Genomic DNA, 26,725 nt, shown 5'->3' with positions numbered 1-26,725 from the left:
TGTGTAATGGGCTGCTGGAGCACTCGATAGTGGATCGTTGATTTCCTGCTCGAACTGAGCATAGAATGCATTGAATTCATCGGGGAGGGGTGCGCTGCTGCCAGAGATACTGCTCGGCTTCGCTTTGTAGCCCGTTATGTTGTTCAGGCCTTGCCACAACCACCGAGAGTCTGTAACGCTAGTCTGTGACTCTAGCTTGGTCTGATATTCTCTCTTGGCATCTCGGATAGCATTGCGAAAGTCGTACCTGGGTTTCTTGTATAGGTCAGGGTCGCCTGACTTGAACGCCTCAGACCTGTCCTTCAGTAGGGAGTCAATCGCGCGATTGAGCCATGGTTTCCAGTTGGGGAATGTACGTACTGCTTTCTTTGGCACGCAGGCGTCCACACATTTGCTGATGAAGTCTATGACGGTGGTGTCATACTCATTTAAGTTGGTCGCTGAGTTCTTAATTATGGACTAGTCCACTGTCTCCAAGCAGTCACGTAGGAGCTCTTCTGTTTCCTCGGACCAGCACTGCACGACCTTAGCTGGAATCTCCCGCTTGAGTTTCTGCTTGTATGCCGGGAGAAGGAGCACCGTCTTATGGTCTGATTCCCCAAAGTGCAGTCGGGGGAAGGAACGGTAGGCGCCCTTGATTTTTGAGTAGCAGTGGTCAAGGGTGTTGTCACCCCTGGTGGGACAGGAGATGTGCTGGTGGAATTTTGGCAGTACACTCTTGAGGTTGGCCTTGTTGAAGTCCCCGACCACGATGAACAAGGCCTCTGGGTGTTCTGTTTCGTAGTTGTTTATAACTGTACTTGTACTAATGAACCATAATTGTACTAATGAAAAAATATTTTGGTTGAATTATAACTGAATTCTCTTGCATTCTTTTACAGATTTTGATGCCATTACTGATCCAATAATGAAAGCAAAAATGGTGGCATTGAAGGGAATCAATAGAGTTATGGCCCAAAGTAATTTAGGTATCCCACCGATAGTGATGAACAGGTATAGATTTTGTGTTTTGGAAAATATTTATTTTTATAAGAGTTCTTGGTTCAGCCATTTTACCATCAGCAAGAAAATGTGATGAATTCAGAGAAAATAATTTGAAATTATACACAACAATGAGGGAAAGCAAGTGGAATTTCCCCCTTCCCCAGCATCACTAACTCCTATTTTGTCAAATATTCTGTAACTCTCCTGCCCATTTCTTTTTGGAAAAATGATGCCATTGGCTGTTCTTACATTTGATTCCCCATACATACAATTACTACTTTTTATATTGGTATAAAATAAACCATATTACACTTGAACCCTCTTCATCCTGAATATAACCCTCTTCCCCCAGCACCTTCTGGTCAGCTGCAGTTGTGCATTCACTAAAGTATTCCTTCCTTCCCCCAAAGCTAATGTAATGAAATCCCCAGTTAGTGCTAGCTTTGTTGTATGGCAATTGCCAAGTTCTCCATCTAATTACGTGCATGCCATCCTTCCTGTGACTATTTTCCATCCGCTAACTGCTATCCACCAGTAAGATTCGCACTCCACAAGTTTACAATAGTTAATTTTCCCTGTAAAAAGTTTCCCAAATATCCTCAAAGTTAATTCCATTCTACATACCCCATTTAACTAACCAATCATTTTTTTTTTCTTTCCCACTTGATAATGAAAGAAATCCAGGTACCAGTAATAACATTGTATCATGTACCTTAAACCTCCCATCATATTTATATATTCTGCAGGAAGAGTGCAAGTGATCTAATTGCACACCTCTATCAATGTGAAGTGTGCAAGAATAGTCCATTAACTTTGTATCCCCTCTTCCAAAATCCTCACCGTGCAATGCATGAAAAGTTGAGCAAAGATCCGTCTTCCAAGCTTTGATGGATATAATTATGTTATCAAATCCTACTGAAAATGACCTAAGCCACAACTTCAATCCAAGGTCATTGATATTGCTCTGTGCTTGCTCTCTAAGTGTTGCTGTGTATACAGTGGGATTTTGCAACCCCGCCAGTCGCATATTTTGGGGAGGTGACCTGCCATTGGCTGTCAACGGGTTTTCCGTTGTTCGCACCCTCTGGCACTGCGGTGGGGAGTCACCGTCGGCGGAATCGTAAGATCCAGCTGGCAGGGATGGCTGGAAAATTTCGGCCAATGACTTGTCATTGCCATCCTTTAGCTATGCAAATTGGTGCAGAGTATAACTTTTTGACTGTGGTCCTTCTATTTTCTTTCTCTGCTGTCAAGGGTGATTGTCGTACAGCTTCTATATTATGATTTCTCATAGTGTTATTATTAGAACATGGAAAATTTAACGTATATATAAATTTTCCATAGTATGTCTTGAGTAGGACCCCAAATATTCCAACAAAGAGAGGGATTGGACATTTGAAGGAGAAATTGCCCCAGGGCAGTTCATGTACACCTCCTTATAAGATACGATAACTACAGACCTGGGAGTAGGCCCTCCTTTTCTGGATGCAAACACAAGGCAACATAGTTTAAAGTTACAGATAGTTCAAGCTTTTTCAAGCACACTTGATGATTGGAACCATAATTTGAGGTTCGATCCCGGCCCAGGGTCACTGTCCATGTGGAGTTTGCACATGCTCCCCGTGTCTTTGTGGGTCTCACCCGCACAACCCAAAAAGATGTGCAGGGTAGGATATTGGGGATGGGCATGTTGATATGTGGAATTGTTGGGGTTCGTAAGGAGCGAGGCCCTTCAAAGAGTCAACTCCACTCGTACTCAGCTTGGTCTGATCTAATTCAAGGTGGTGCACAGGGCTCATCTGAACAAGGCAAGGATGAGCGAATTCTTCTCTGGGGCAGAGGACAGGTGGTGGGATGGCTAACCCCATATGTTCTGGTCTCGTCCCAAGTTAGTAAGCTTTTGGGTCTCTTTCTTCAACAGCATATTACTCTCAATGTCGATTTGGAGCCATGTCCACCGGTGGTCATTTTCGGGGTGTCAGACTCGCTGGTGCTCCAGAGGTCTTTGCCCAGTTAATAGCCCGGAGGCGAGTTCTGCTTGGGTGGAGGAATACTACTCCGGGTGCCTCAGCGTGGCTGGGTAATCTCATGTCGTTCTGGAGAAGGTCACGTGCACCATCGGTGGTCGGTAGAAGGGTTCTACCTAAGATGGCAGCCATTCATTTCCTTTTCAAAGAGCTAGTCACCATCATAAGGGTTTAGTTTGGGGTGATTAAATTATTTTGTGCTTTTGCTTGTCTGTCTCATTCTTTGAGATTGTAACTTAGGTTAATTGTTTTATATTACTTTGTTTATAATGAAAAAATTTCAATAAACGTATTTTTTTAAAAATCTGTAGTTATTTAGCTATTTGGTTACAGCAAGGGATCTTTAATTCTCTCCAGCACTTGGTGAAAATTGAGATCCAAGCAGAAAATATACAATTTGGCTATGATTGATTTCTTAAAATCCCTATACTGTCATGATGCAATGCGGGAGTTTCTGTTTTGATGCATCCATGTTTCCACCACGTACTGCAAAATGTTTTCGAGAGTGGATTTTCTTTTATATATGGTGAAACCAGGAAAATTGATTGTATAAGAGGTAAAATGGTAGCAGTTACCTTCCAGTTTCAAGATAAAGTTTCTTGGATTTCAAACTGTAGTCACTCTTTTTGTTTCTTACAGATTTCCATTTGTGGGTCAACCAATGTCTAGTACACCAAGTGGTGACAGTGGACAGAATCCCATTCATCAAGGAGTTAGTCCGGTAATTATCTAATTAAGCAAACTCTGATATCTTTTGGAATTTATGAAGTATATTGTAAATAATGCCAGAGTACCGATTCTCGTCCTTTTTTACCCACTGGAATCGCAGTTAATCACAATATTTGTTCCCTCTAATACCGTCCTCTTAAAGTAACTTTTTCAAACTTAACGACCGTTGCTTTTGTGATTGTCTTAAACTTGCCTTTTTGCTCAAACTTGCCCTTTTTAAGCAGTAGAATTAGTCTTCGTAGCTTATCATAATGTACTGCGGCCTTTAAGACCTCAATCAGTAAATCTCTTGTCCGTCTCAGCTCAGCTGGGGGGAAAAAACTAATTTTCAAGGCTAAACAAAAAGAAAAATATTGCAAATGCTAGAAATCCGAAATAAAACAAAGTGATGGAAATAGTTAACAGGTTTGGTAGCATTTGTGGAGCGAGAAACAGAGTTAACGTTCCAGAACTGTTCAGAAGAAGAGGCGTATTCTGCTCAAAACGTTTTTTTCTGCAATTTCTGTCAGACCTGCTGAGTATATGGAGTACTTTTTAAAAAAAAAATTTTTTTTTAATTTTTTAAAAATTCATTGAAGGGATGTGGGCTTCGCTGGCTAGGCCAACATTCATTGCCCATCCCTAATTGTCCTAATTGCCCATACTTAATTGTCCAGTGGTGACGGGTTGCCTTCTTGAACCGTTGCAGTCTGCATGGTGTAGGTACACCCCAGTGCTGTTAGAAAGTTCCAGGATTTTGACCCAGCAACTGTGAAGGAACTGCAGTAGAGTTCCAAATCAGGATGGTGAGTAGCTTGGAGGGGACTTGCAAGTTGTGGTGTTCCCAGGTATCTGCTACTCTTGTCCTTCTAGATCAGTGTTCTTCAAACTTTTTTTCCGGGGACCCATTTTTACCAACCGGCCGACCTTCGCGACCCACGCTGGCCGACCTTCGCGACCCACGCTGGCCGACCTTCGCGACCCACGCTGGCCGACCTTCGCGACCCACGCTGGCCGACCTTCGCGACCCACGCTGGCCGACCTTCGCGACCCACGCTGGCCGACCTTCGCGACCCACGCTGGCCGACCTCCGCGACCCACGCTGGCCGACCTTCGCGACCCACGCTGGCCGACCTTCGCGACCCACGCTGGCCGACCTTCGCGAAACCACGCTGGCCGACCTTCGCGAAACCACGCTGGCCGACCTTCGCGAACCACGCTGGCCGACCTTCGCGAACCACGCTGGCCGACCTTCGCGAACCACGCTGGCCGACCTTCGCGAACCACGCTGGCCGACCTTCGCGAACCACGCTGGCCGACCTTCGCGAACCACGCTGGCCGACCTTCGCGAACCACGCTGGCCGACCTTCGCGAACCACGCTGGCCGACCTTCGCGAACCACGCTGGCCGACCTTCGCGAACCACGCTGGCCGACCTTCGCGAACCACGCTGGCCGACCTTCGCGAACCACGCTGGCCGACCTTCGCGAACCACGCTGGCCGACCTTCGCGAACCACGCTGGCCGACCTTCGCGAACCACGCTGGCCGACCTTCGCGAACCACGCTGGCCGACCTTCGCGAACCACGCCGGCCGACCTGCGCGACCCAGCGTTTTCTCTTACCCTGTTTGCTGCTGACAAAAATGGAGGAAATGGTTTTGGGTCCCTTTGGCCCTCGTACACGCTCCTCCAATGGAACCTGTTAGATGAAGGTGGAACCTGTTAGATGAAGGTGCAACCTTCCGGTGTCGGGAAGTATGGAGTCTCCATCTGTCCAAAGTTCTGCATTTTTTTTCCTGTAAGATTTTATCAAATAAACCCTCCCAAACTTGATTTAAAAAAAATTAAAAGTAAAATGAATAAAATAAATGAACCAAATAAAAATTAAATGAATAAAATAAATGAATAAAACCCCTCCAATCTTGTAAAACATAAAGCTGCGACCGTTTTTAAAAAAAAAAAGCGGCCGCACTGCGCATGCGTGCCCAATCATCGACACGCATGCGCATCGTTTTGTGCATGCGCGGCGACGATCTGGCACACATGCGCAGGGCGGCCGCATTTTGTTTACATGTTCGCGGTCATTTTGAAGGCCACTTGCAGCCGGCGTTATTAACAGCCGGCTGCTGCGGCTGTCGCGCGCAGGTTTGCGTGATCGGGAGCGCCGCGACGGACGGCTCCGCGACCCTCCCGATACCTGCCCCCGACCCACCCGCGGGTCGTGCCCCCGAGTTTGACTATGCCTGTTTTAAATGGTAGAGGTTAGAACAATGCTGTCTAAGGAGCTATAGTGAATTCCTGCAGTGCACCTTGTGGATGGTACACACCGCTGCAACTGTGCATCAGTGGTGATGGGAATAAATGTTTGTGAAAGGGTTGCTAATCAAGCGGGCTGCTCTGACCTGGATGGTATCAAAACTTCTTGGGTGTTGGAGCTGCACTCATTGAGGTATTCTGTCACACTCCTGAATTATGCTTTGTAGATTGTGAACAGGCTTTGGGAGTCGGGAGGTGGTTTACCCGCCGCAAGATTTCTCATGTCTGACCTGTTTTTGTAGCCACAGTATCTAATCATCAAGTGTGCTCCACTTCAACCTCCACATCAACCTCCACCCACCCTCCCAAAGGAGGTAGATAGTGGGAGATTCAGCAATGGTAATGCCACTGACTGGTTAGATTCTCTCTTGTTAGTGGTGATCATTGCGTGGCATTTGTGTGACATGAATGTTACTTGCCACCTGTCAGCCCAAGCCTGGATATTCTCCAAGTCTTACTGCAGTTGGACATGGACTGCTTCTGCACCGGAGGAGTCGTGAATGGTGCTGAACATTGTGCAGGCATCTTCAAAGATCCCCACTTCTGGCCTTGTGATGGAGGAAGGTCATTAATGAAGCAGCTGAAGATGGTTTGTCCCAGGATACTGCTCTAAGGAACTCCTGCTGTTATGTCCTGGAGCTGTGATGATTGACCTCCAGTGGCAGCATGGTAGCACAGTGGTTAGCACAGCTGCTTCAGAGTTCCAGGTTCGATTCCTGGCTTGGGTCACTGTCTGTGTGGAGTCTACGCATTCTCCTCGTGTCTGCGTGGGTTTCCTCCGGGTGCTCCGGTTTCCTCCCACAGTCCAAAGATGTGCAGGGTTGGTGGATTGGTCTTGCTAAATTGTCCTTAGTGTCCAAAAGATTTGGGTGGGTAAACTGGGTTATGGGGATAGGGCCGATGCAGACTCGACGGGCTGAATGGCCTCCTTCTGCACTGTAACGTCTATGATTCTACGAACCACAACCATTTTCCTTTGTGCTAGGTATTACTCCAACCAGAGGAGGGTTTTCCCGTGGTTCCCATTGACTCTAGTTTTGCTAGGGCTTCTTGATGCCACACTCTGTCAAATGCGGTCTTGATATCAAGGGCAGTCACTCTCACCTCATTCTGGAGTTCAGCTCTTTTGTCCATGTTTGAACCTAGGCTGTGACTAGGTTAGGAGCTGTGTGGCCCTGGCGGAACCCAAACGGAGTATCAGTGAGCAGGTTATTGCTAAGCAAATGTCGCTTGATAGCACTGCTGAAGACCCCTTCGACCACTTTACTGATGATCGAGAACAGACTGATGGGCAGTATTTGGCTTGATTGGATTTTTCCTCTTTCTTGTATACGGGACATACCTGGACAGTTTTCGCCATTGCTGGGTAAATGCCAGAGTTGTAGCTGTACTGGAACAGCTTAGCTAGAAAGAACACGGAAAGTTCCAAAGCTCGCGTCTTCAATACAGTTGCTGGAATATTGCCAGGTCCAATAGCCTTTTCAATGTCCTCTGCCTTCAGCTGTTTCTTGATATCATGTGGAGTGAATCGAATTGGCTGAAAATCCGCATACGTGATGCTGGAGAACGCCGGAGGAATCCGGGATAGATCCACCACTTGGCACTTCTGCCTGAGGATAGTAGAAAATGCTTCAGCATTATCATTTATTCCAACTTTTCAGTCCCTGTTGCATGCCCTTGTGGCCTTGCCATTCTTGCTATCACCTGAGTGAATGTATATTGTTTCCTTTTCATTACTTTTGTACTCTGCCTTTACAAGATTCTAGATATTTTCAGGTACCTGTTAAACTGTGTTCTCACAAGAGGGATGAATGAGGGAGAAGGGAGAGATCCATTTTACAATTGCATTGTGAAATGCTTAAGTTTCTGTTGCAGTGACCTGTTGGATTCATATTGCAGAAACTAGCAACAGAACATTATTGGAAGAGGAACTTGAGCTGGTTTCCAGACTGCCTTTATCTCTGGGGAAAGATATGGTTTCATATCCTGGGAGGAGAATAAAGGCAGAATAATAATTTATATTCCATAAATAAAAATCACTTTGCTATTGTGGGTCAGCAATTATTTGTAAGTGATTTGATTGTTTCATACTGAATGAGAATTCAACAGTTGCTGAAATATTGCTTTCGATTGGATTTATTTTCAGGATGGGAATTTGCCACCTCAAATGTCGCGACCAAATCCTCCATCATTTGGCCCAGATTTCATGAGTAAGTAACAGTAGTTTATTTTCAATTGCATTTGTTTCTCTCCTTATTCAATTATTTTGTCTGCTTAATGGAATACCTCTGTTTCGCTCTTACGAAGCTTACTCGATGGGCCGAAGGCCTAATTCTTACGTCAAAGTGTTTTCCCTGGCAAAATGAAAATTGTTTGAAGGGGATAAGTCAAGAAGAGCTAAATTTTAGCAGAAATCTGCTGTAAACCTAGTTCCTTGCGGTGCTTTATTTCATATTTAGACATTACTGCAAGTGTGACTTGGTGATAACACCGAGTTCAAATCCTCAAGTGCACAGTGCAGATAGAAATGGTGTTTGAGGAAATGTTAAACCAAACCCCGCACTAATCTCCCTGCTCAGATGATGTAAGCGGTCCTTTCGGCGAAGAAAAGAGGACGTTCTCTCTGTTAGTCAACATTCACCCAACACCAAAATCTCCGCAACAGGTGAATGGGTCATTTGGCATATTGCTGTTTGTGAGACTTTGCTGTACTGAAATGGTTACAGTTGCCTACATAACAATGACTTCATAAAATAATAACTTGAAATCACTTCAGAATGTCTTTAGGTTGTGAAAAGTGCTACAACTCCTGCTTTTTAAAACAATTGAAATAATGTTATGGGTTGCAGTATGTAAAATATTAAACCTCTGAAGGACGCATACCTCTTTAACCTATGAATTTATTATTGAGTGCAATTGCTTCTGATTTTGGCATTTGTCTGCTGAGATCAGGCTTGTATTGAGGCGGGGGGGGTGGGGGGGGCACATTTCTGTTTTTTGTGCCACTCAAATGACCAGTGAGCAAATTTGAAAAAGGTGACATTTGGCACAACATTACACATGATTTTCCCCCCAAAATGGAGGCAAGGGAAGAACTTGCTGTGGAATGTCAAAGCAAATAATAATTTAAAGCGTAATTAATAAAAATGACCATTAGAGTGAGAAAGTGTGTGTGTGTGTGAGAGCTCAACTCACTCCCAGTCTCAGGGTGCTCATGTATTACCCTCTTCTGTGAGAGTGGGTGAGAGTTTAAATTGTTGAGGGTGAATGAGAATCCGGAGACTAGGCATGAACCACACACACACACACACTCTCTCTCTTGCTCTCTCTCACACACACTCAACCACACTCTCAAACTACACTCTCTCTCTCACGTGCATGCGCTCTCACATGCGTGCTCTCTCACACATGCACTGTCTCTCTTGCGCACACTCTGTCTCTCCCATGTGCACTCTGTCTCTCGCACGCGCAATCTGCCTCTCTCACGCGCACTCCGCCTCTCCCATGCGCACTCCAACCTCTCCCATGCGCACTCCAACCTCTCCCATGCACGCTCCGCCTCTCCCTCGCGCGCTCCGCCTCTCCCTCGCACGCTCCGCCTCTCCCTCGCGCGCTCCGCCTCTCCCTCGCGCGCTCCGCCTCTCCCACACGCAATCCGCCACTCCCACGCGCAATCCGCCTCTCCCACGCGCACTCCGCCTCTCCCACGCGCACTCCGCCTCTCCCACGCGCACGCCGCCTCTCCCACGTGCACTCCGCCTCTCCCCCCTGCACTTCGCCTCTCCCGCCTGCACTCCGCCTCTCACGCGCGCACTCCGCCTCTCACGCGTGCACTCCGCCTCTCACGCGTGCACTCCGCCTCTCACGTGTGCACTCCGCCTCTCACGCGTGCACTCCGCCTCTCACGCGCGCACTCCGCCTCTCACGCGCGCACTCCGCCTCTCACGCGCGCACTCCCCCTCTCACGCGCACTCCATCTCTCCCACCCGCACTCACTCGTGCGCGCTCTCTACCACGTGCACTTTCCCACGGGCGATTTCTACCACGTGCACTCCCCCGCGCGCGCGCTCTGTCACATGTGGGTTCTCTCGCGCTTGCTCTCATGCGCTCATTATCACATGCGTGCTCTCTCGTGCCACTCTCTCACGCGCGCGCTCTCTCACAAGCACTCAGATGCATTTTCTCACACGCGCTCTTGTCTCACGCGCTCACTCACACGTGCATGCTTTCACACAGGCGTGCATGCTCTCACTCACGCGCACGCTCTCACTATCGTGCGCACGCTCTATTGCGCGCACCCTCTCACTCGCGTGCACGCTCTCACTCTCGCGTGCATGCTCTCACTCGTGTGCACGATCACTCGCACGCACGCTCACTCTCGCGCGCATGCTCTCACTCGCGCAAGCACTCACGCTTGCGCGCATGCTCTCTCTCTCGCGTGCATGTTCTCGTGCACGCTCTCACTCTGTCTCTCCCGCACCTGTTCTCTGCCTCTCTCTCGTATGCTCTGTCTTCCTCGCGCGCGCTGTCTGTCTCTCTCGCACTTGCTCTCTGTCTCTCTCGCACTTGCTCTCTGTCTCTCTCGCACGCGCTCTCTGTCTCGCACGCGCTCTCTGTCTCGCACGCGCTCTCTGTCTCTCGCACGCGCTCTCTGTTTCTCGCGCGCGCTCTCTGTCTCTAGCACACGCTGTCTGTCTCTCTCGCACGCGCTCTCTGTCTCTCGCGCGCGCTCTCTGTCTCTACCACGCGCACTCCGCACTCCGTCTCTCCCACCCGCGTCTGCCTCTCCCACCCGCACTCAATCGTGCATGCTCTCTCTCGTGCGCTCTACCACATGCGCACTTTCACACAGGCGACCTCTATCACATGCGCACTCCCGCACGTGCTCTCTCTCTCATGCGCGTTGTCTCGCGCTTGCTCTCTCTCGCACGCTCATTACTTGCGTGCTCTCTCGCGCCACTCACTATCACGCGCGCACGCTCTCTCAAGCACTGATGCATTTTCTCTCACGCTCTCTGTCTCACGCGCTCTCGTCTTCCACGCTCTCGTCTTCCACGCTTATTCACGTGTGCATGCTCTCACTCAGGCGTGCATGCTCTCACTCGTGCGCACGATCTCACTCTCGAGCGCACGCTCTCACTCTCGAGCGCACGCTCTCATTCTCGAATGCACGCTCTCACCCGCGCGCACGCTGTCACTCATGCACATGCTCACTCGCACGCATGCTCTCACTCTCGCATGCATCCTCTCACTCGCACGCACGCTCTCTAACTCGGCGCACCCTCTCTCTCTCGCGCGCACGCTCCCTCACTCGCACGCACAGTCTCTCACTTCCGCGCACGCTCTATCACTCGCACGCACACTCTCATGCGCGCGCATGCTCGCTCACTAGCACGCACTCACTCGCACGCACGCTCTCACTAGCGCACACACATGTGCATGTTCTCACTCACGTGCATGCTTTCACTCGGGCGCACTCGTGTATGTTCTCGTGCACGCTCTCTCACAGACACTCTCACACATGTACTCTGTCTCTCCCGCACGCGTTCTCTGTCTCGCACGCGCGCTCTGTGTTTCTCGCACGCGCTCTCTGTCTTTCTCGCACGTGCTCTCTGTCTCTCTCGCACTCGCTCTGTCTCTCACGCGCTCTCTCTCTCGCGCTCGCTCTCTCTCTCACTTGCGCGCTCTCTGTCTCTCCCGCGCTCTCTGTCTCTCCCGCGCTCTCTGTCTCTCCCGCGCTCTCTGTCTCTCCCGCGCTCTCTGTCTCTCCCGCGCTCTCTGTCTCTCCCGCGCTCTCTGTCTCTCCCGCGCTCTCTGTCTCTCCCGCGCTCTCTGTCTCTCCCGCGCTCTCTGTCTCTCCCGCGCTCTCTGTCTCTCCCGCGCTCTCTGTCTCTCCCGCGCTCTCTGTCTCTCCCGCGCTCTCTGTCTCTCCCGCGCTCTCTGTCTCTCCCGCGCTCTCTGTCTCTCCCGCGCTCTCTGTCTCTCCCGCGCTCTCTGTCTCTCCCGCGCTCTCTGTCTCTCCCGCGCTCTCTGTCTCTCCCGCGCTCTCTGTCTCTCCCGCGCTCTCTGTCTCTCCCGCGCTCTCTGTCTCTCCCGCGCTCTCTGTCTCTCCCGCGCTCTCTGTCTCTCCCGCGCTCTCTGTCTCTCCCGCGCTCTCTGTCTCTCCCGCGCTCTCTGTCTCTCCCGCGCTCTCTGTCTCTCCCGCGCTCTCTGTCTCTCCCGCGCTCTCTGTCTCTCCCGCGCTCTCTGTCTCTCCCGCGCTCTCTGTCTCTCCCGCGCTCTCTGTCTCTCCCGCGCTCTCTGTCTCTCCCGCGCTCTCTGTCTCTCCCGCGCTCTCTGTCTCTCCCGCGCTCTCTGTCTCTCCCGCGCTCTCTGTCTCTCCCGCGCTCTCTGTCTCTCCCGCGCTCTCTGTCTCTCCCGCGCTCTCTGTCTCTCCCGCGCTCTCTGTCTCTCCCGCGCTCTCTGTCTCTCCCGCGCTCTCTGTCTCTCCCGCGCTCTCTGTCTCTCCCGCGCTCTCTGTCTCTCCCGCGCTCTCTGTCTCTCCCGCGCTCTCTGTCTCTCCCGCGCTCTCTGTCTCTCCCGCGCTCTCTGTCTCTCCCGCGCTCTCTGTCTCTCCCGCGCTCTCTGTCTCTCCCGCGCTCTCCGTCTCTCCCGCGCTCTCCGTCTCGCGCGCGCGCTCTCCGTCTCGCGCACGCGCGCTCTGTCGCGCACGCATGCTCTCTGCCTCTACCGCGCGCGCTCCATCTCTACCACGCGTTCTGTCTCGCACGCGCGCTCTCTGTCTCGCACGCGCGTGTTCTGTCTCTCTCTCACGCGCTCTCGGTCTCTCTCTCACGCGCTCTCTGTCTCTCTCGCACGCGCTCTCTGACTCTCTGTCGCATGCGCACGCTCACGTGCATGCTCTGTCACGCACACGTGCTCTCTGCCTCTACCGCGCGCTCTCTGCCTCTACCGCGCGCTCTCTGCCTCTACCGCGCGCTCTCTGCCTCTACCGCGCGCTCTCTGCCTCTACCGCGCGCTCTCTGCCTCTACCGCGCGCTCTCTGCCTCTACCGCGCGCTCTCTGCCTCTACCGCGCGCTCTCTGCCTCTACCGCGCGCTCTCTGCCTCTACCGCGCGCTCTCTGCCTCTACCGCGCGCTCGCCGCCTCTACCGCGCGCTCGCCGCCTCTACCGCGCGCTCGCCGCCTCTACCGCGCGCTCTCCGCCTCTACCGCGCGCTCTCCGCCTCTACCGCGCGCTCTCCGCCTCTACCGCGCGCTCTCTGCCTCTACCGCACGCTCTCTGCCTCTACCGCCCGCTCGCTGCCTCTACCGCGCGCTCGCCGCCTCTACAACGCCCTCTCCGCCTCTACCGCGCGCTCTCCGCCTCTACCGCGCGCTCTCCGCCTCTACCGCGCGCTCTCCGCCTCTACCGCGCGCTCTCCGCCTCTACCGCGCGCTCTCCGCCTCTACCGCGCGCTCTCCGCCTCTACCGCGCGCTCTCCGCCTCCACCGCGCGCTCTCCGCCTCCACCGCGCGCTCTCCGCCTCCACCGCGCCATCTCCGCCTCCACCGCGCGCTCTCCGCCTCCACCGCGCGCTCTCCGCCTCCACCGCGCGCTCTCCGCCTCCACCGCGCGCTCTCCGCCTCCACCGCGCGCTCTCCGCCTCCACCGCGCGCTCTCCGCCTCCACCGCGCGCTCTCCACCTCGCGCGCGGGCGCTCTCCGTCTCTATCGCGCGCTCTCCGTCTCTACCGCACGCTCTCCGTCTCGCACGCGCGTTCTCTGTCTCGCACGCGCGTTCTCTGTCTCGCACGCGCGTTCTCTGTCTCGCACGCGCGCTCTCTGTCTCGCACGCGCGCTCTCTGTCTCGCACGCGCGCTCTCTGTCTCGCACGCGCGCTCTCTGTCTCGCACGCGGGCTCTCTGTCTCGCACGCGCGCTTTCTGTCTGGCACGCGCGCCCTCTGTCTGGCACGCGCGCCCTCTGTCTGGCACGCGCGCCCTCTGTCTGGCACGCGCGCTCTCTGTCTCGCACGCGCGCTCTCTGTCTCGCACGCGCGCTCACTGTCTCACACGGGCTCTCTCTCTCACACGCGCTCTCTGTCTCTCTCGCACGCGCTCTCTGTCTCTCTCGCACGCGCTCTCTGTCTCTCTCGCACGCGCTCTCTGTCTCTCTCGCACGCGCTCTCTGTCTCTCTCGCACGTGCTCTCTGTCTCTCTGTCGCATGCGCACGCTCACTCACATGCATGCTGTCACTCACGCATGCATGATCTCCCGCGCTCTCTGTCTCTCCCGCGCTCTCTGTCTCTCCCGCGCTCTCTGTCTCTCCCGCGCTCTCTGTCTCTCCCGCGCTCTCTGTCTCTCCCGCGCTCTCTGTCTCTCCCGCGCTCTCTGTCTCTCCCGCGCTCTCTGTCTCGCGCGCGCGCTCTCCGTCTCGCGCACGCGCGCTCTGTCGCGCACGCATGCTCTCTGCCTCTACCGCGCGCGCTCCATCTCTACCACGCGTTCTGTCTCGCACGCGCGTGTTCTGTCTCGCACGCGCGTGTTCTGTCTCGCACGCGCGTGTTCTGTCTCGCACGCGCGTGTTCTGTCTCGCACGCGCGTGTTCTGTCTCGCACGCGCGTGTTCTGTCTCGCACGCGCGTGTTCTGTCTCGCACGCGCGTGTTCTGTCTCGCACGCGCGTGTTCTGTCTCGCACGCGCGTGTTCTGTCTCGCACGCGCTCTCTGTCTCTCCCGCGCTCTCTGTCTCTCCCGCGCTCTCTGTCTCGCGCGCGTGCTCTCCATCTCGCGCGCGCGCTCTCCGTCTCGCGCACGCGCGCTCTGTCGCGCACGCATGCTCTCTGCCTCTACCGCGCGCGCTCCATCTCTACCACGCGTTCTGTCTCGCACGCGCGTGTTCTGTCTCGCACGCGCGTGTTCTGTCTCGCACGCGCGCGTTCTGTCTCGCACGCGCGCGTTCTGTCTCGCACGCGCGCGTTCTGTCTCGCACGCGCGCGTTCTGTCTCGCACGCGCGCTCTCTGTCTCGCACGCGCGCTCTCTGTCTCGCAGACGCGCTCTCGGTCTCTCTCGCACGCGCTCTCTGTCTCTCTCGCACGCGCTCCCTGTCTCTCGCACGCGCTCTCTGACTCTCTGTCGCATGCGCACGCTCACTCACGTGCATGCTCTGTCACGCACACGTGCTCTCTGCCTCTACCGCGTGCTCTCTGCCTCTACCGCGCGTTCTCTGCCTCTACCACGCGCTGTCTGCCTCTACCGCGCGCTCTCTGCCTCTACCGCGCGCTCTCTGCCTCTACCGCGCGCTCTCTGCCTCTACCGCGCGCTCTCTGCCTCTACCGCGCGCTCTCTGCCTCTACCGCGCGCTCTCTGCCTCTACCGCGCGCTCTCTGACTCTACCGCGCGCTCGCCGCCTCTACAACGCCCTCTCCGCCTCTACCGCGCGCTCTCCGCCTCTACCGCGCGCTTTCCGCCTCTACCGCGCGCTCTCCGCCTCTACCGCGCGCTCTCCGCCTCTACCGCGCGCTCTCCGCCTCCACCGCGCGCTCTCCGCCTCCACCGCGCGCTCTGTCTCGCACGCGCGCTCTGTCTCGCACGCGCGCTCTGTCTCGCACGCGCGCTCTGTCTCGCACGCGCGCTCTCTGTCTCTCCCGCGCTCTCTGTCTCTCCCGCGCTCTCTGTCTCTCCCGCGCTCTCTGTCTCTCCCGCGCTCTCTGTCTCTCCCGCGCTCTCTGTCTCTCCCGCGCTCTCTGTCTCTCCCGCGCTCTCTGTCTCTCCCGCGCTCTCTGTCTCTCCCGCGCTCTCTGTCTCTCCCGCGCTCTGTCTCTCCCGCGCTCTCTGTCTCTCCCGCGCTCTCTGTCTCTCCCGCGCTCTCTGTCTCTCCCGCGCTCTCTGTCTCTCCCGCGCTCTCTGTCTCTCCCGCGCTCTCTGTCTCTCCCGCGCTCTCCGTCTCGCGCGCGCGCTCTCCGTCTCGCGCACGCGCGCTCTGTCGCGCACGCATGCTCTCTGCCTCTACCGCGCGCGCTCCATCTCTACCACGCGTTCTGTCTCGCACGCGCGTGTTCTGTCTCGCACGCGCGTGTTCTGTCTCGCACGCGCGTGTTCTGTCTCGCACGCGCGTGTTCTGTCTCGCACGCGCGCTCTCTGTCTCGCAGGCGCGCTCTCGGTCTCTCTCTCACGCGCTCTCGGTCTCTCTCTCACGCGCTCTCTGTCTCTCTCGCACGCGCTCTCTGACTCTCTGTCGCATGCGCACGCTCACGTGCATGCTCTGTCACGCACACGTGCTCTCTGCCTCTACCGCGCGCTCTCTGCCTCTACCGCGCGCTCTCTGCCTCTACCGCGCGCTCTCTGCCTCTACCGCGCGCTCTCTGCCTCTACCGCGCGCTCTCTGCCTCTACCGCGCGCTCTCTGCCTCTACCGCGCGCTCTCTGCCTCTACCGCGCGCTCTCTGCCTCTACCGCGCGCTCTCTGCCTCTACCGCGCGCTCTCTGCCTCTACCGCGCGCTCTCTGTCTCTCCCGCGCTCTCTCTCTCTCCCGCGCTCTCTGTCTCGCGCGCGCGCTCTCCGTCTCGCGCACGCGCGCTCTGTCGCGCACGCATGCTCTCTGCCTCTACCGCGCGCGCTCCATCTCTACCACGCGTTCTGTCTCGCACGCGCGTGTTCTGTCTCGCACGCGCGTGTTCTGTCTCGCACGCGCGCTCTCTGTCTCGCAGACGCACTCTCGGTCTCTCTCGCACGCGCTCTCTGTCTCTCTCGCACGCGCTCCCTGTCTCTCGCACGCACTCTCTGACTCTCTGTCGCATGCGCACGCTCACTCACGTGCATGCTCTGTCACGCACACGTGCTCTCTGCCTCTACCGCGTGCTCTCTGCCTCTACCGCGCGTTCTCTGCCTCTACCACGCGCTGTCTGCCTCTACCGCGCGCTCTCTGCCTCTACCGCGCGCTCTCTGCCTCTACCGCGCGCTCTCTGCCTCTACCGCGCGCTCTCTGACTCTACCGCGCGCTCGCCGCCTCTACAACGCCCTCTCCGCCTCTACCGCGCGCTCTCCGCCTCTACCGCGCGCTTTCCGCCTCTACCGCGCGCTCTCCGCCTCTACCGCGCGCTCTCCGCCTCTACCGCGCGCTCTCCGCCTCCACCGCGCGCTCTCCGCCTCCACCGCGCGCTCTCCGTCTCTACCGCGCGCTCTGTCTCGCACGCGCGCTCTGTCTCGCACGCGCGCTCTGTCTCGCACGCGCGTTCTCTGTCTCGCACGCGCGCTCTCTGTCTCGCACGCGCGCTCTCTGTCTCGCACGCGCGCTCTCTGTCTCGCACGCGCGCTCTCTGTCTCGCACGCGCACTTTCTGTCTCGCACGCGCGCTCTCTGTCTCGCACGCGCGCTCTCTGTCTCGCACTCGCTCTCTGTCTCTCTCGCACGCCCTCTCTGTCTTTCTCGCACGTGCTCTCCGTCTTTCTCGCACGTGCTCTCTGTCTCTCTCGCACTCGCTCTCTCGCGCTCGCTCTCTCTCCCGCGCTCTCTGTCTCTCCCGCGCTCTCTGTCTCTCCCGCGCTCTCTGTCTCTCCCGCGCTCTCCGTCTCGCGCGCGCGCTCTCCGTCTCGCGCACGCGCGCTCTGTCGCGCACGCATGCTCTCTGCCTCTACCGCGCGCGCTCCATCTCTACCACGCGTTCTGTCTCGCACGCGCGTGTTCTGTCTCGCACGCGCGTGTTCTGTCTCGCACGTGCGTGTTCTGTCTCGCACGCGCGTGTTCTGTCTCGCACGCGCGCTCTCTGTCTCGCAGGCGCGCTCTCGGTCTCTCTCTCACGCGCTCTCGGTCTCTCTCTCACGCGCTCTCTGTCTCTCTCGCACGCGCTCTCTGACTCTCTGTCGCATGCGCACGCTCACGTGCATGCTCTGTCACGCACACGTGCTCTCTGCCTCTACCGCGCGCTCTCTGCCTCTACCGCGCGCTCTCTGCCTCTACCGCGCGCTCTCTGCCTCTACCGCGCGCTCTCTGCCTCTACCGCGCGCTCTCTGCCTCTACCGCGCGCTCTCTGCCTCTACCGCGCGCTCTCTGCCTCTACCGCGCGCTCTCTGCCTCTACCGCGCGCTCTCTGTCTCTCCCGCGCTCTCTGTCTCTCCCGCGCTCTCTGTCTCTCCCGCGCTCTCTGTCTCGCGCGCGCGCTCTCCGTCTCGCGCACGCATGCTCTCTGCCTCTACCGCGCGCGCTCCATCTCTACCACGCGTTCTGTCTCGCACGCGCGTGTTCTGTCTCGCACGCGCGTGTTCTGTCTCGCACGCGCGCGTTCTGTCTCGCACGCGCGCTCTCTGTCTCGCAGACGCACTCTCGGTCTCTCTCGCACGCGCTCTCTGTCTCTCTCGCACGCGCTCCCTGTCTCTCGCACGCGCTCTCTGACTCTCTGTCGCATGCGCACGCTCACTCACGTGCATGCTCTGTCACGCACACGTGCTCTCTGCCTCTACCGCGTGCTCTCTGCCTCTACCGCGCGTTCTCTGCCTCTACCACGCGCTGTCTGCCTCTACCGCGCGCTCTCTGCCTCTACCGCGCGCTCTCTGCCTCTACCGCGCGCTCTCTGCCTCTACCGCGCGCTCTCTGACTCTACCGCGCGCTCGCCGCCTCTACAACGCCCTCTCCGCCTCTACCGCGCGCTCTCCGCCTCTACCGCGCGCTTTCCGCCTCTACCGCGCGCTTTCCGCCTCTACCGCGCGCTCTCCGCCTCTACCGCGCGCTCTCCGCCTCTACCGCGCGCTCTCCGCCTCTACCGCGCGCTCTCCGCCTCTACCGCGCGCTCTCCGCCTCCACCGCGCGCTCTCCGCCTCCACCGCGCGCTCTCCGTCTCTACCGCGCGCTCTCCGTCTCTACCGCGCGCTCTGTCTCGCACGCTCGCTCTGTCTCGCACGCGCGCTCTGTCTCGCACGCGCGTTCTCTGTCTCGCACGCGCGCTCTCTGTCTCGCACGCGCGCTCTCTGTCTCGCACGCGCGCTCTCTGTCTCGCACGCGCGCTCTCTGTCTCGCACGCGCACTTTCTGTCTCGCACGCGCGCTCTCTGTCTCGCACGCGCGCTCTCTGTCTCGCACTCGCTCTCTGTCTCTCTCGCACGCCCTCTCTGTCTTTCTCGCACGTGCTCTCCGTCTTTCTCGCACGTGCTCTCTGTCTCTCTCGCACTCGCTCTCTCGCGCTCGCTCTCTCTCCCGCGCTCTCTGTCTCTCCCGCGCTCTCTGTCTCTCCCGCGCTCTCTGTCTCTCCCGCGCTCTCTGTCTCTCCCGCGCTCTCTGTCTCTCCCGCGCTCTCTCTCTCTCCCGCGCTCTCTCTCTCTCCCGCGCTCTCTGTCTCTCCCGCGCTCTCTGTCTCTCCCGCGCTCTCTGTCTCTCCCGCGCTCTCTGTCTCTCCCGCGCTCTCTGTCTCTCCCGCGCTCTCTGTCTCTCCCGCGCTCTCTGTCTCTCCCGCGCTCTCTGTCTCTCCCGCGCTCTCTGCCTCTACCGCGCTCTCTGCCTCTACCGCGCGCTCTCCATCTCTACCGCGCGTTCTGTCTCGCACGCGCGCTCTCTGTCTCTCTCGCACGCGCGCTCTCTGTCTCTCTCGCACGCGCGCTCTCTGTCTCTCTCGCACGCGCGCTCTCTGTCTCTCGCACGCGCGCTCTCTGTCTCTCGCACGCGCTCTCTGACTCTCTGTCGCATGCGCAAGCTCACTCACGTGCATGCTCTGTCTCGCACGCGTGCTCTCTGCCTCTACCGCGTGCTCTCTGCCTCTACCGCGTGCTCTCCGCCTCTACCGCGCGCTCTCCGCCTCCACCGCGCGCTCTCCGTCTCTATCGCGCGCTCTCCGTCTCTACCGCACGCTCTCCGTCTCGCACGCGCGTTCTCTGTCTCGCACGCGCGTTCTCTGTCTCGCACGCGCGTTCTCTGTCTCGCACGCGCGCTCTCTGTCTCGCACGCGCGCTCTCTGTCTCGCACGCGCGCTCTCTGTCTCGCACGCGCGCTCTCTGTCTCGCACGCGGGCTCTCTGTCTCGCACGCGCGCTTTCTGTCTGGCACGCGCGCCCTCTGTCTGGCACGCGCGCCCTCTGTCTGGCACGCGCGCCCTCTGTCTGGCACGCGCGCTCTCTGTCTCGCACGCGCGCTCTCTGTCTCGCACGCGCGCTCACTGTCTCACACGGGCTCTCTCTCTCACACGCGCTCTCTGTCTCTCTCGCACGCGCTCTCTGTCTCTCTCGCACGCGCTCTCTGTCTCTCTCGCACGCGCTCTCTGTCTCTCTCGCACGCGCTCTCTGTCTCTCTCGCACGTGCTCTCTGTCTCTCTGTCGCATGCGCACGCTCACTCACATGCATGCTGTCACTCACGCATGCATGATCTCCCGCGCTCTCTGTCTCTCCCGCGCTCTCTGTCTCTCCCGCGCTCTCTGTCTCTCCCGCGCTCTCTGTCTCTCCCGCGCTCTCTGTCTCTCCCGCGCTCTCTGTCTCTCCCGCGCTCTCTGTCTCTCCCGCGCTCTCTGTCTCGCGCGCGCGCTCTCCGTCTCGCGCACGCGCGCTCTGTCGCGCACGCATGCTCTCTGCCTCTACCGCGCGCGCTCCATCTCTACCACGCGTTCTGTCTCGCACGCGCGTGTTCTGTCTCGCACGCGCGTGTTCTGTCTCGCACGCGCGTGTTCTGTCTCGCACGCGCGTGTTCTGTCTCGCACGCGCGTGTTCTGTCTCGCACGCGCGTGTTCTGTCTCGCACGCGCGTGTTCTGTCTCGCACGCGCGTGTTCTGTCTCGCACGCGCGTGTTCTGTCTCGCACGCGCGTGTTCTGTCTCGCACGCGCTCTCTGTCTCTCCCGCGCTCTCTGTCTCTCCCGCGCTCTCTGTCTCGCGCGCGTGCTCTCCATCTCGCGCGCGCGCTCTCCGTCTCGCGCACGCGCGCTCTGTCGCGCACGCATGCTCTCTGCCTCTACCGCGCGCGCTCCATCTCTACCACGCGTTCTGTCTCGCACGCGCGTGTTCTGTCTCGCACGCGCGTGTTCTGTCTCGCACGCGCGCGTTCTGTCTCGCACGCGCGCGTTCTGTCTCGCACGCGCGCGTTCTGTCTCGCACGCGCGCGTTCTGTCTCGCACGCGCGCTCTCTGTCTCGCACGCGCGCTCTCTGTCTCGCAGACGCGCTCTCGGTCTCTCTCGCACGCGCTCTCTGTCTCTCTCGCACGCGCTCCCTGTCTCTCGCACGCGCTCTCTGACTCTCTGTCGCATGCGCACGCTCACTCACGTGCATGCTCTGTCACGCACACGTGCTCTCTGCCTCTACCGCGTGCTCTCTGCCTCTACCGCGCGTTCTCTGCCTCTACCACGCGCTGTCTGCCTCTACCGCGCGCTCTCTGCCTCTACCGCGCGCTCTCTGCCTCTACCGCGCGCTCTCTGCCTCTACCGCGCGCTCTCTGCCTCTACCGCGCGCTCTCTGCCTCTACCGCGCGCTCTCTGCCTCTACCGCGCGCTCTCTGCCTCTACCGCGCGCTCTCTGACTCTACCGCGCGCTCGCCGCCTCTACAACGCCCTCTCCGCCTCTACCGCGCGCTCTCCGCCTCTACCGCGCGCTTTCCGCCTCTACCGCGCGCTCTCCGCCTCTACCGCGCGCTCTCCGCCTCTACCGCGCGCTCTCCGCCTCCACCGCGCGCTCTCCGCCTCCACCGCGCGCTCTGTCTCGCACGCGCGCTCTGTCTCGCACGCGCGCTCTGTCTCGCACGCGCGCTCTGTCTCGCACGCGCGCTCTCTGTCTCTCCCGCGCTCTCTGTCTCTCCCGCGCTCTCTGTCTCTCCCGCGCTCTCTGTCTCTCCCGCGCTCTCTGTCTCTCCCGCGCTCTCTGTCTCTCCCGCGCTCTCTGTCTCTCCCGCGCTCTCTGTCTCTCCCGCGCTCTGTCTCTCCCGCGCTCTCTGTCTCTCCCGCGCTCTCTGTCTCTCCCGCGCTCTCTGTCTCTCCCGCGCTCTCTGTCTCTCCCGCGCTCTCTGTCTCTCCCGCGCTCTCCGTCTCGCGCGCGCGCTCTCCGTCTCGCGCACGCGCGCTCTGTCGCGCACGCATGCTCTCTGCCTCTACCGCGCGCGCTCCATCTCTACCACGCGTTCTGTCTCGCACGCGCGTGTTCTGTCTCGCACGCGCGTGTTCTGTCTCGCACGCGCGTGTTCTGTCTCGCACGCGCGTGTTCTGTCTCGCACGCGCGCTCTCTGTCTCGCAGGCGCGCTCTCGGTCTCTCTCTCACGCGCTCTCGGTCTCTCTCTCACGCGCTCTCTGTCTCTCTCGCACGCGCTCTCTGACTCTCTGTCGCATGCGCACGCTCACGTGCATGCTCTGTCACGCACACGTGCTCTCTGCCTCTACCGCGCGCTCTCTGCCTCTACCGCGCGCTCTCTGCCTCTACCGCGCGCTCTCTGCCTCTACCGCGCGCTCTCTGCCTCTACCGCGCGCTCTCTGCCTCTACCGCGCGCTCTCTGCCTCTACCGCGCGCTCTCTGCCTCTACCGCGCGCTCTCTGCCTCTACCGCGCGCTCTCTGCCTCTACCGCGCGCTCTCTGTCTCTCCCGCGCTCTCTGTCTCTCCCGCGCTCTCTGTCTCGCGCGCGCGCTCTCCGTCTCGCGCACGCGCGCTCTGTCGCGCACGCATGCTCTCTGCCTCTACCGCGCGCGCTCCATCTCTACCACGCGTTCTGTCTCGCACGCGCGTGTTCTGTCTCGCACGCGCGTGTTCTGTCTCGCACGCGCGCTCTCTGTCTCGCAGACGCACTCTCGGTCTCTCTCGCACGCGCTCTCTGTCTCTCTCGCACGCGCTCCCTGTCTCTCGCACGCGCTCTCTGACTCTCTGTCGCATGCGCACGCTCACTCACGTGCATGCTCTGTCACGCACACGTGCTCTCTGCCTCTACCGCGTGCTCTCTGCCTCTACCGCGCGTTCTCTGCCTCTACCACGCGCTGTCTGCCTCTACCGCGCGCTCTCTGCCTCTACCGCGCGCTCTCTGCCTCTACCGCGCGCTCTCTGCCTCTACCGCGCGCTCTCTGCCTCTACCGCGCGCTCTCTGCCTCTACCGCGCGCTCTCTGACTCTACCGCGCGCTCGCCGCCTCTACAACGCCCTCTCCGCCTCTACCGCGCGCTCTCCGCCTCTACCGCGCGCTTTCCGCCTCTACCGCGCGCTTTCCGCCTCTACCGCGCGCTCTCCGCCTCTACCGCGCGCTCTCCGCCTCTACCGCGCGCTCTCCGCCTCCACCGCGCGCTCTCCGCCTCCACCGCGCGCTCTCCGTCTCTACCGCGCGCTCTGTCTCGCACGCGCGCTCTGTCTCGCACGCGCGCTCTGTCTCGCACGCGCGTTCTCTGTCTCGCACGCGCGCTCTCTGTCTCGCACGCGCGCTCTCTGTCTCGCACGCGCGCTCTCTGTCTCGCACGCGCGCTCTCTGTCTCGCACGCGCACTTTCTGTCTCGCACGCGCGCTCTCTGTCTCGCACGCGCGCTCTCTGTCTCGCACTCGCTCTCTGTCTCTCTCGCACGCCCTCTCTGTCTTTCTCGCACGTGCTCTCCGTCTTTCTCGCACGTGCTCTCTGTCTCTCTCGCACTCGCTCTCTCGCGCTCGCTCTCTCTCCCGCGCTCTCTGTCTCTCCCGCGCTCTCTGTCTCTCCCGCGCTCTCCGTCTCGCGCGCGCGCTCTCCGTCTCGCGCACGCGCGCTCTGTCGCGCACGCATGCTCTCTGCCTCTACCGCGCGCGCTCCATCTCTACCACGCGTTCTGTCTCGCACGCGCGTGTTCTGTCTCGCACGCGCGTGTTCTGTCTCGCACGCGCGTGTTCTGTCTCGCACGCGCGTGTTCTGTCTCGCACGCGCGCTCTCTGTCTCGCAGGCGCGCTCTCGGTCTCTCTCTCACGCGCTCTCGGTCTCTCTCTCACGCGCTCTCTGTCTCTCTCGCACGCGCTCTCTGACTCTCTGTCGCATGCGCACGCTCACGTGCATGCTCTGTCACGCACACGTGCTCTCTGCCTCTACCGCGCGCTCTCTGCCTCTACCGCGCGCTCTCTGCCTCTACCGCGCGCTCTCTGCCTCTACCGCGCGCTCTCTGCCTCTACCGCGCGCTCTCTGCCTCTACCGCGCGCTCTCTGCCTCTACCGCGCGCTCTCTGCCTCTACCGCGCGCTCTCTGCCTCTACCGCGCGCTCTCTGTCTCTCCCGCGCTCTCTGTCTCTCCCGCGCTCTCTGTCTCTCCCGCGCTCTCTGTCTCGCGCGCGCGCTCTCCGTCTCGCGCACGCATGCTCTCTGCCTCTACCGCGCGCGCTCCATCTCTACCACGCGTTCTGTCTCGCACGCGCGTGTTCTGTCTCGCACGCGCGTGTTCTGTCTCGCACGCGCGCGTTCTGTCTCGCACGCGCGCTCTCTGTCTCGCAGACGCACTCTCGGTCTCTCTCGCACGCGCTCTCTGTCTCTCTCGCACGCGCTCCCTGTCTCTCGCACGCGCTCTCTGACTCTCTGTCGCATGCGCACGCTCACTCACGTGCATGCTCTGTCACGCACACGTGCTCTCTGCCTCTACCGCGTGCTCTCTGCCTCTACCGCGCGTTCTCTGCCTCTACCACGCGCTGTCTGCCTCTACCGCGCGCTCTCTGCCTCTACCGCGCGCTCTCTGCCTCTACCGCGTGCTCTCTGCCTCTACCGCGCGTTCTCTGCCTCTACCACGCCCTCTCCGCCTCTACCGCGCGCTCTCCGCCTCTACCGCGCGCTTTCCGCCTCTACCGCGCGCTTTCCGCCTCTACCGCGCGCTCTCCGCCTCTACCGCGCGCTCTCCGCCTCTACCGCGCGCTCTCCGCCTCTACCGCGCGCTCTCCGCCTCCACCGCGCGCTCTCCGCCTCCACCGCGCGCTCTCCGTCTCTACCGCGCGCTCTCCGTCTCTACCGCGCGCTCTGTCTCGCACGCTCGCTCTGTCTCGCACGCGCGCTCTGTCTCGCACGCGCGTTCTCTGTCTCGCACGCGCGCTCTCTGTCTCGCACGCGCGCTCTCTGTCTCGCACGCGCGCTCTCTGTCTCGCACGCGCGCTCTCTGTCTCGCACGCGCACTTTCTGTCTCGCACGCGCGCTCTCTGTCTCGCACGCGCGCTCTCTGTCTCGCACTCGCTCTCTGTCTCTCTCGCACGCCCTCTCTGTCTTTCTCGCACGTGCTCTCCGTCTTTCTCGCACGTGCTCTCTGTCTCTCTCGCACTCGCTCTCTCGCGCTCGCTCTCTCTCCCGCGCTCTCTGTCTCTCCCGCGCTCTCTGTCTCTCCCGCGCTCTCTGTCTCTCCCGCGCTCTCTGTCTCTCCCGCGCTCTCTGTCTCTCCCGCGCTCTCTCTCTCTCCCGCGCTCTCTCTCTCTCCCGCGCTCTCTGTCTCTCCCGCGCTCTCTGTCTCTCCCGCGCTCTCTGTCTCTCCCGCGCTCTCTGTCTCTCCCGCGCTCTCTGTCTCTCCCGCGCTCTCTGTCTCTCCCGCGCTCTCTGTCTCTCCCGCGCTCTCTGTCTCTCCCGCGCTCTCTGCCTCTACCGCGCTCTCTGCCTCTACCGCGCGCTCTCCATCTCTACCGCGCGTTCTGTCTCGCACGCGCGCTCTCTGTCTCTCTCGCACGCGCGCTCTCTGTCTCTCTCGCACGCGCGCTCTCTGTCTCTCTCGCACGCGCGCTCTCTGTCTCTCGCACGCGCGCTCTCTGTCTCTCGCACGCGCTCTCTGACTCTCTGTCGCATGCGCAAGCTCACTCACGTGCATGCTCTGTCTCGCACGCGTGCTCTCTGCCTCTACCGCGTGCTCTCTGCCTCTACCGCGTGCTCTCCGCCTCTACCGCGCGCTCTCCGCCTCCACCGCGCGCTCTCCGTCTCTACCGCGCACTCTCCGTCTCTCCCGCGCGCTCTCCGTCTCTACCACGCGCGCTCTGTCTCGCACGCGCGCGCTCTGTCTCACACGCACGCTCTCTGTCTCGCAAGCCGCTCTCTGTCTCGCACGCGCGCTCTCTGTCTCACACGCGCGCTCTCTGTCTCACACGCGCGCTCTCTGTCTCACACGCGTGCTCTCTGTCTCGTACGCGCGCTCTCTGTCTCGCACGCGCTCTCTCTGTCTCGCACGCGCTCTCTGTCTCTCTCGCACGCGCTCTCTGTCTCTCTCGCACGCGCTCTCTGTCTCTCTCGCACGCGCTCTCTCTCTCGCACGCGCTCTCTGTCTCTCTCGCACGCGCTCTCTGTCTCTCTCGCACGCGCTCTCTGTCTCTCTCGCACGCGCTCTCTGTCTCTCTCGCACGCGCTCTCTGTCTCTCTCGCACGCGCTCTCTGTCTCTCTCGCACGCGCTCTCTGTCTCTCGCATGCGCACGCTCACTCACATGCATGCTGTCACTCACGCATGCATGATCTCTCGCCCACACCCACTCACACATCTGGTCCATGGGCTGTGGGTTGGTCAAACTTGGCCTAGATCACCTTGGTACTCATCACAAGGACAGAGGTTTTGTGTCTTTGCACCTCATTAGACAGGTTATGATTCTATTTGGGCTGATTCTGCAGCAGTTCATCCCAGATGCATTTGGATTGTTAGGAAATCAGCATGTCCAGTTTCATGCAAGCTGTTAAAATTTTGTAACTGACTAGTTCTCAACTTCAATATTGCAGCACAGAGCTGAGAGAAAGCTGCATTGTGGGAGGTGGCATCTTTCAGGTGGAAGTAAAAGATCCCTTGGCACCATTTCACAAAGACGCAGAGGATCTACCGACT

At 59.1% G+C, this 26,725-nt stretch overlaps 1 protein-coding gene across 7 annotated transcripts in view; it reads left to right on the top strand.

The window, feature by feature from the left end:
* The window catches only part of kmt2ca (lysine (K)-specific methyltransferase 2Ca), a 684,766-nt gene that overhangs the window by 576,486 nt on the left and 81,555 nt on the right, over nt 1–26,725 (top strand). For all 7 annotated transcript variants that reach the window (XM_072508182.1, XM_072508181.1, XM_072508179.1 and 4 more), the window contains 3 exons: nt 882–993; nt 3,651–3,732; nt 8,181–8,244. In XM_072508182.1, coding sequence (XP_072364283.1) covers nt 882–993; nt 3,651–3,732; nt 8,181–8,244 — 258 coding nt within the window. The remainder of the gene's footprint in view (nt 1–881; nt 994–3,650; nt 3,733–8,180; nt 8,245–26,725) is intronic.

The sequence above is a fragment of the Scyliorhinus torazame genome, chromosome 6 (assembly GCF_047496885.1).
Source record: "Scyliorhinus torazame isolate Kashiwa2021f chromosome 6, sScyTor2.1, whole genome shotgun sequence".
NCBI classification, from domain to species: Eukaryota; Metazoa; Chordata; class Chondrichthyes; order Carcharhiniformes; family Scyliorhinidae; genus Scyliorhinus; species Scyliorhinus torazame.
Note: the sequence above shows the minus strand (reverse complement) of the source record. Positions and strands in the feature narration are given on the sequence as shown.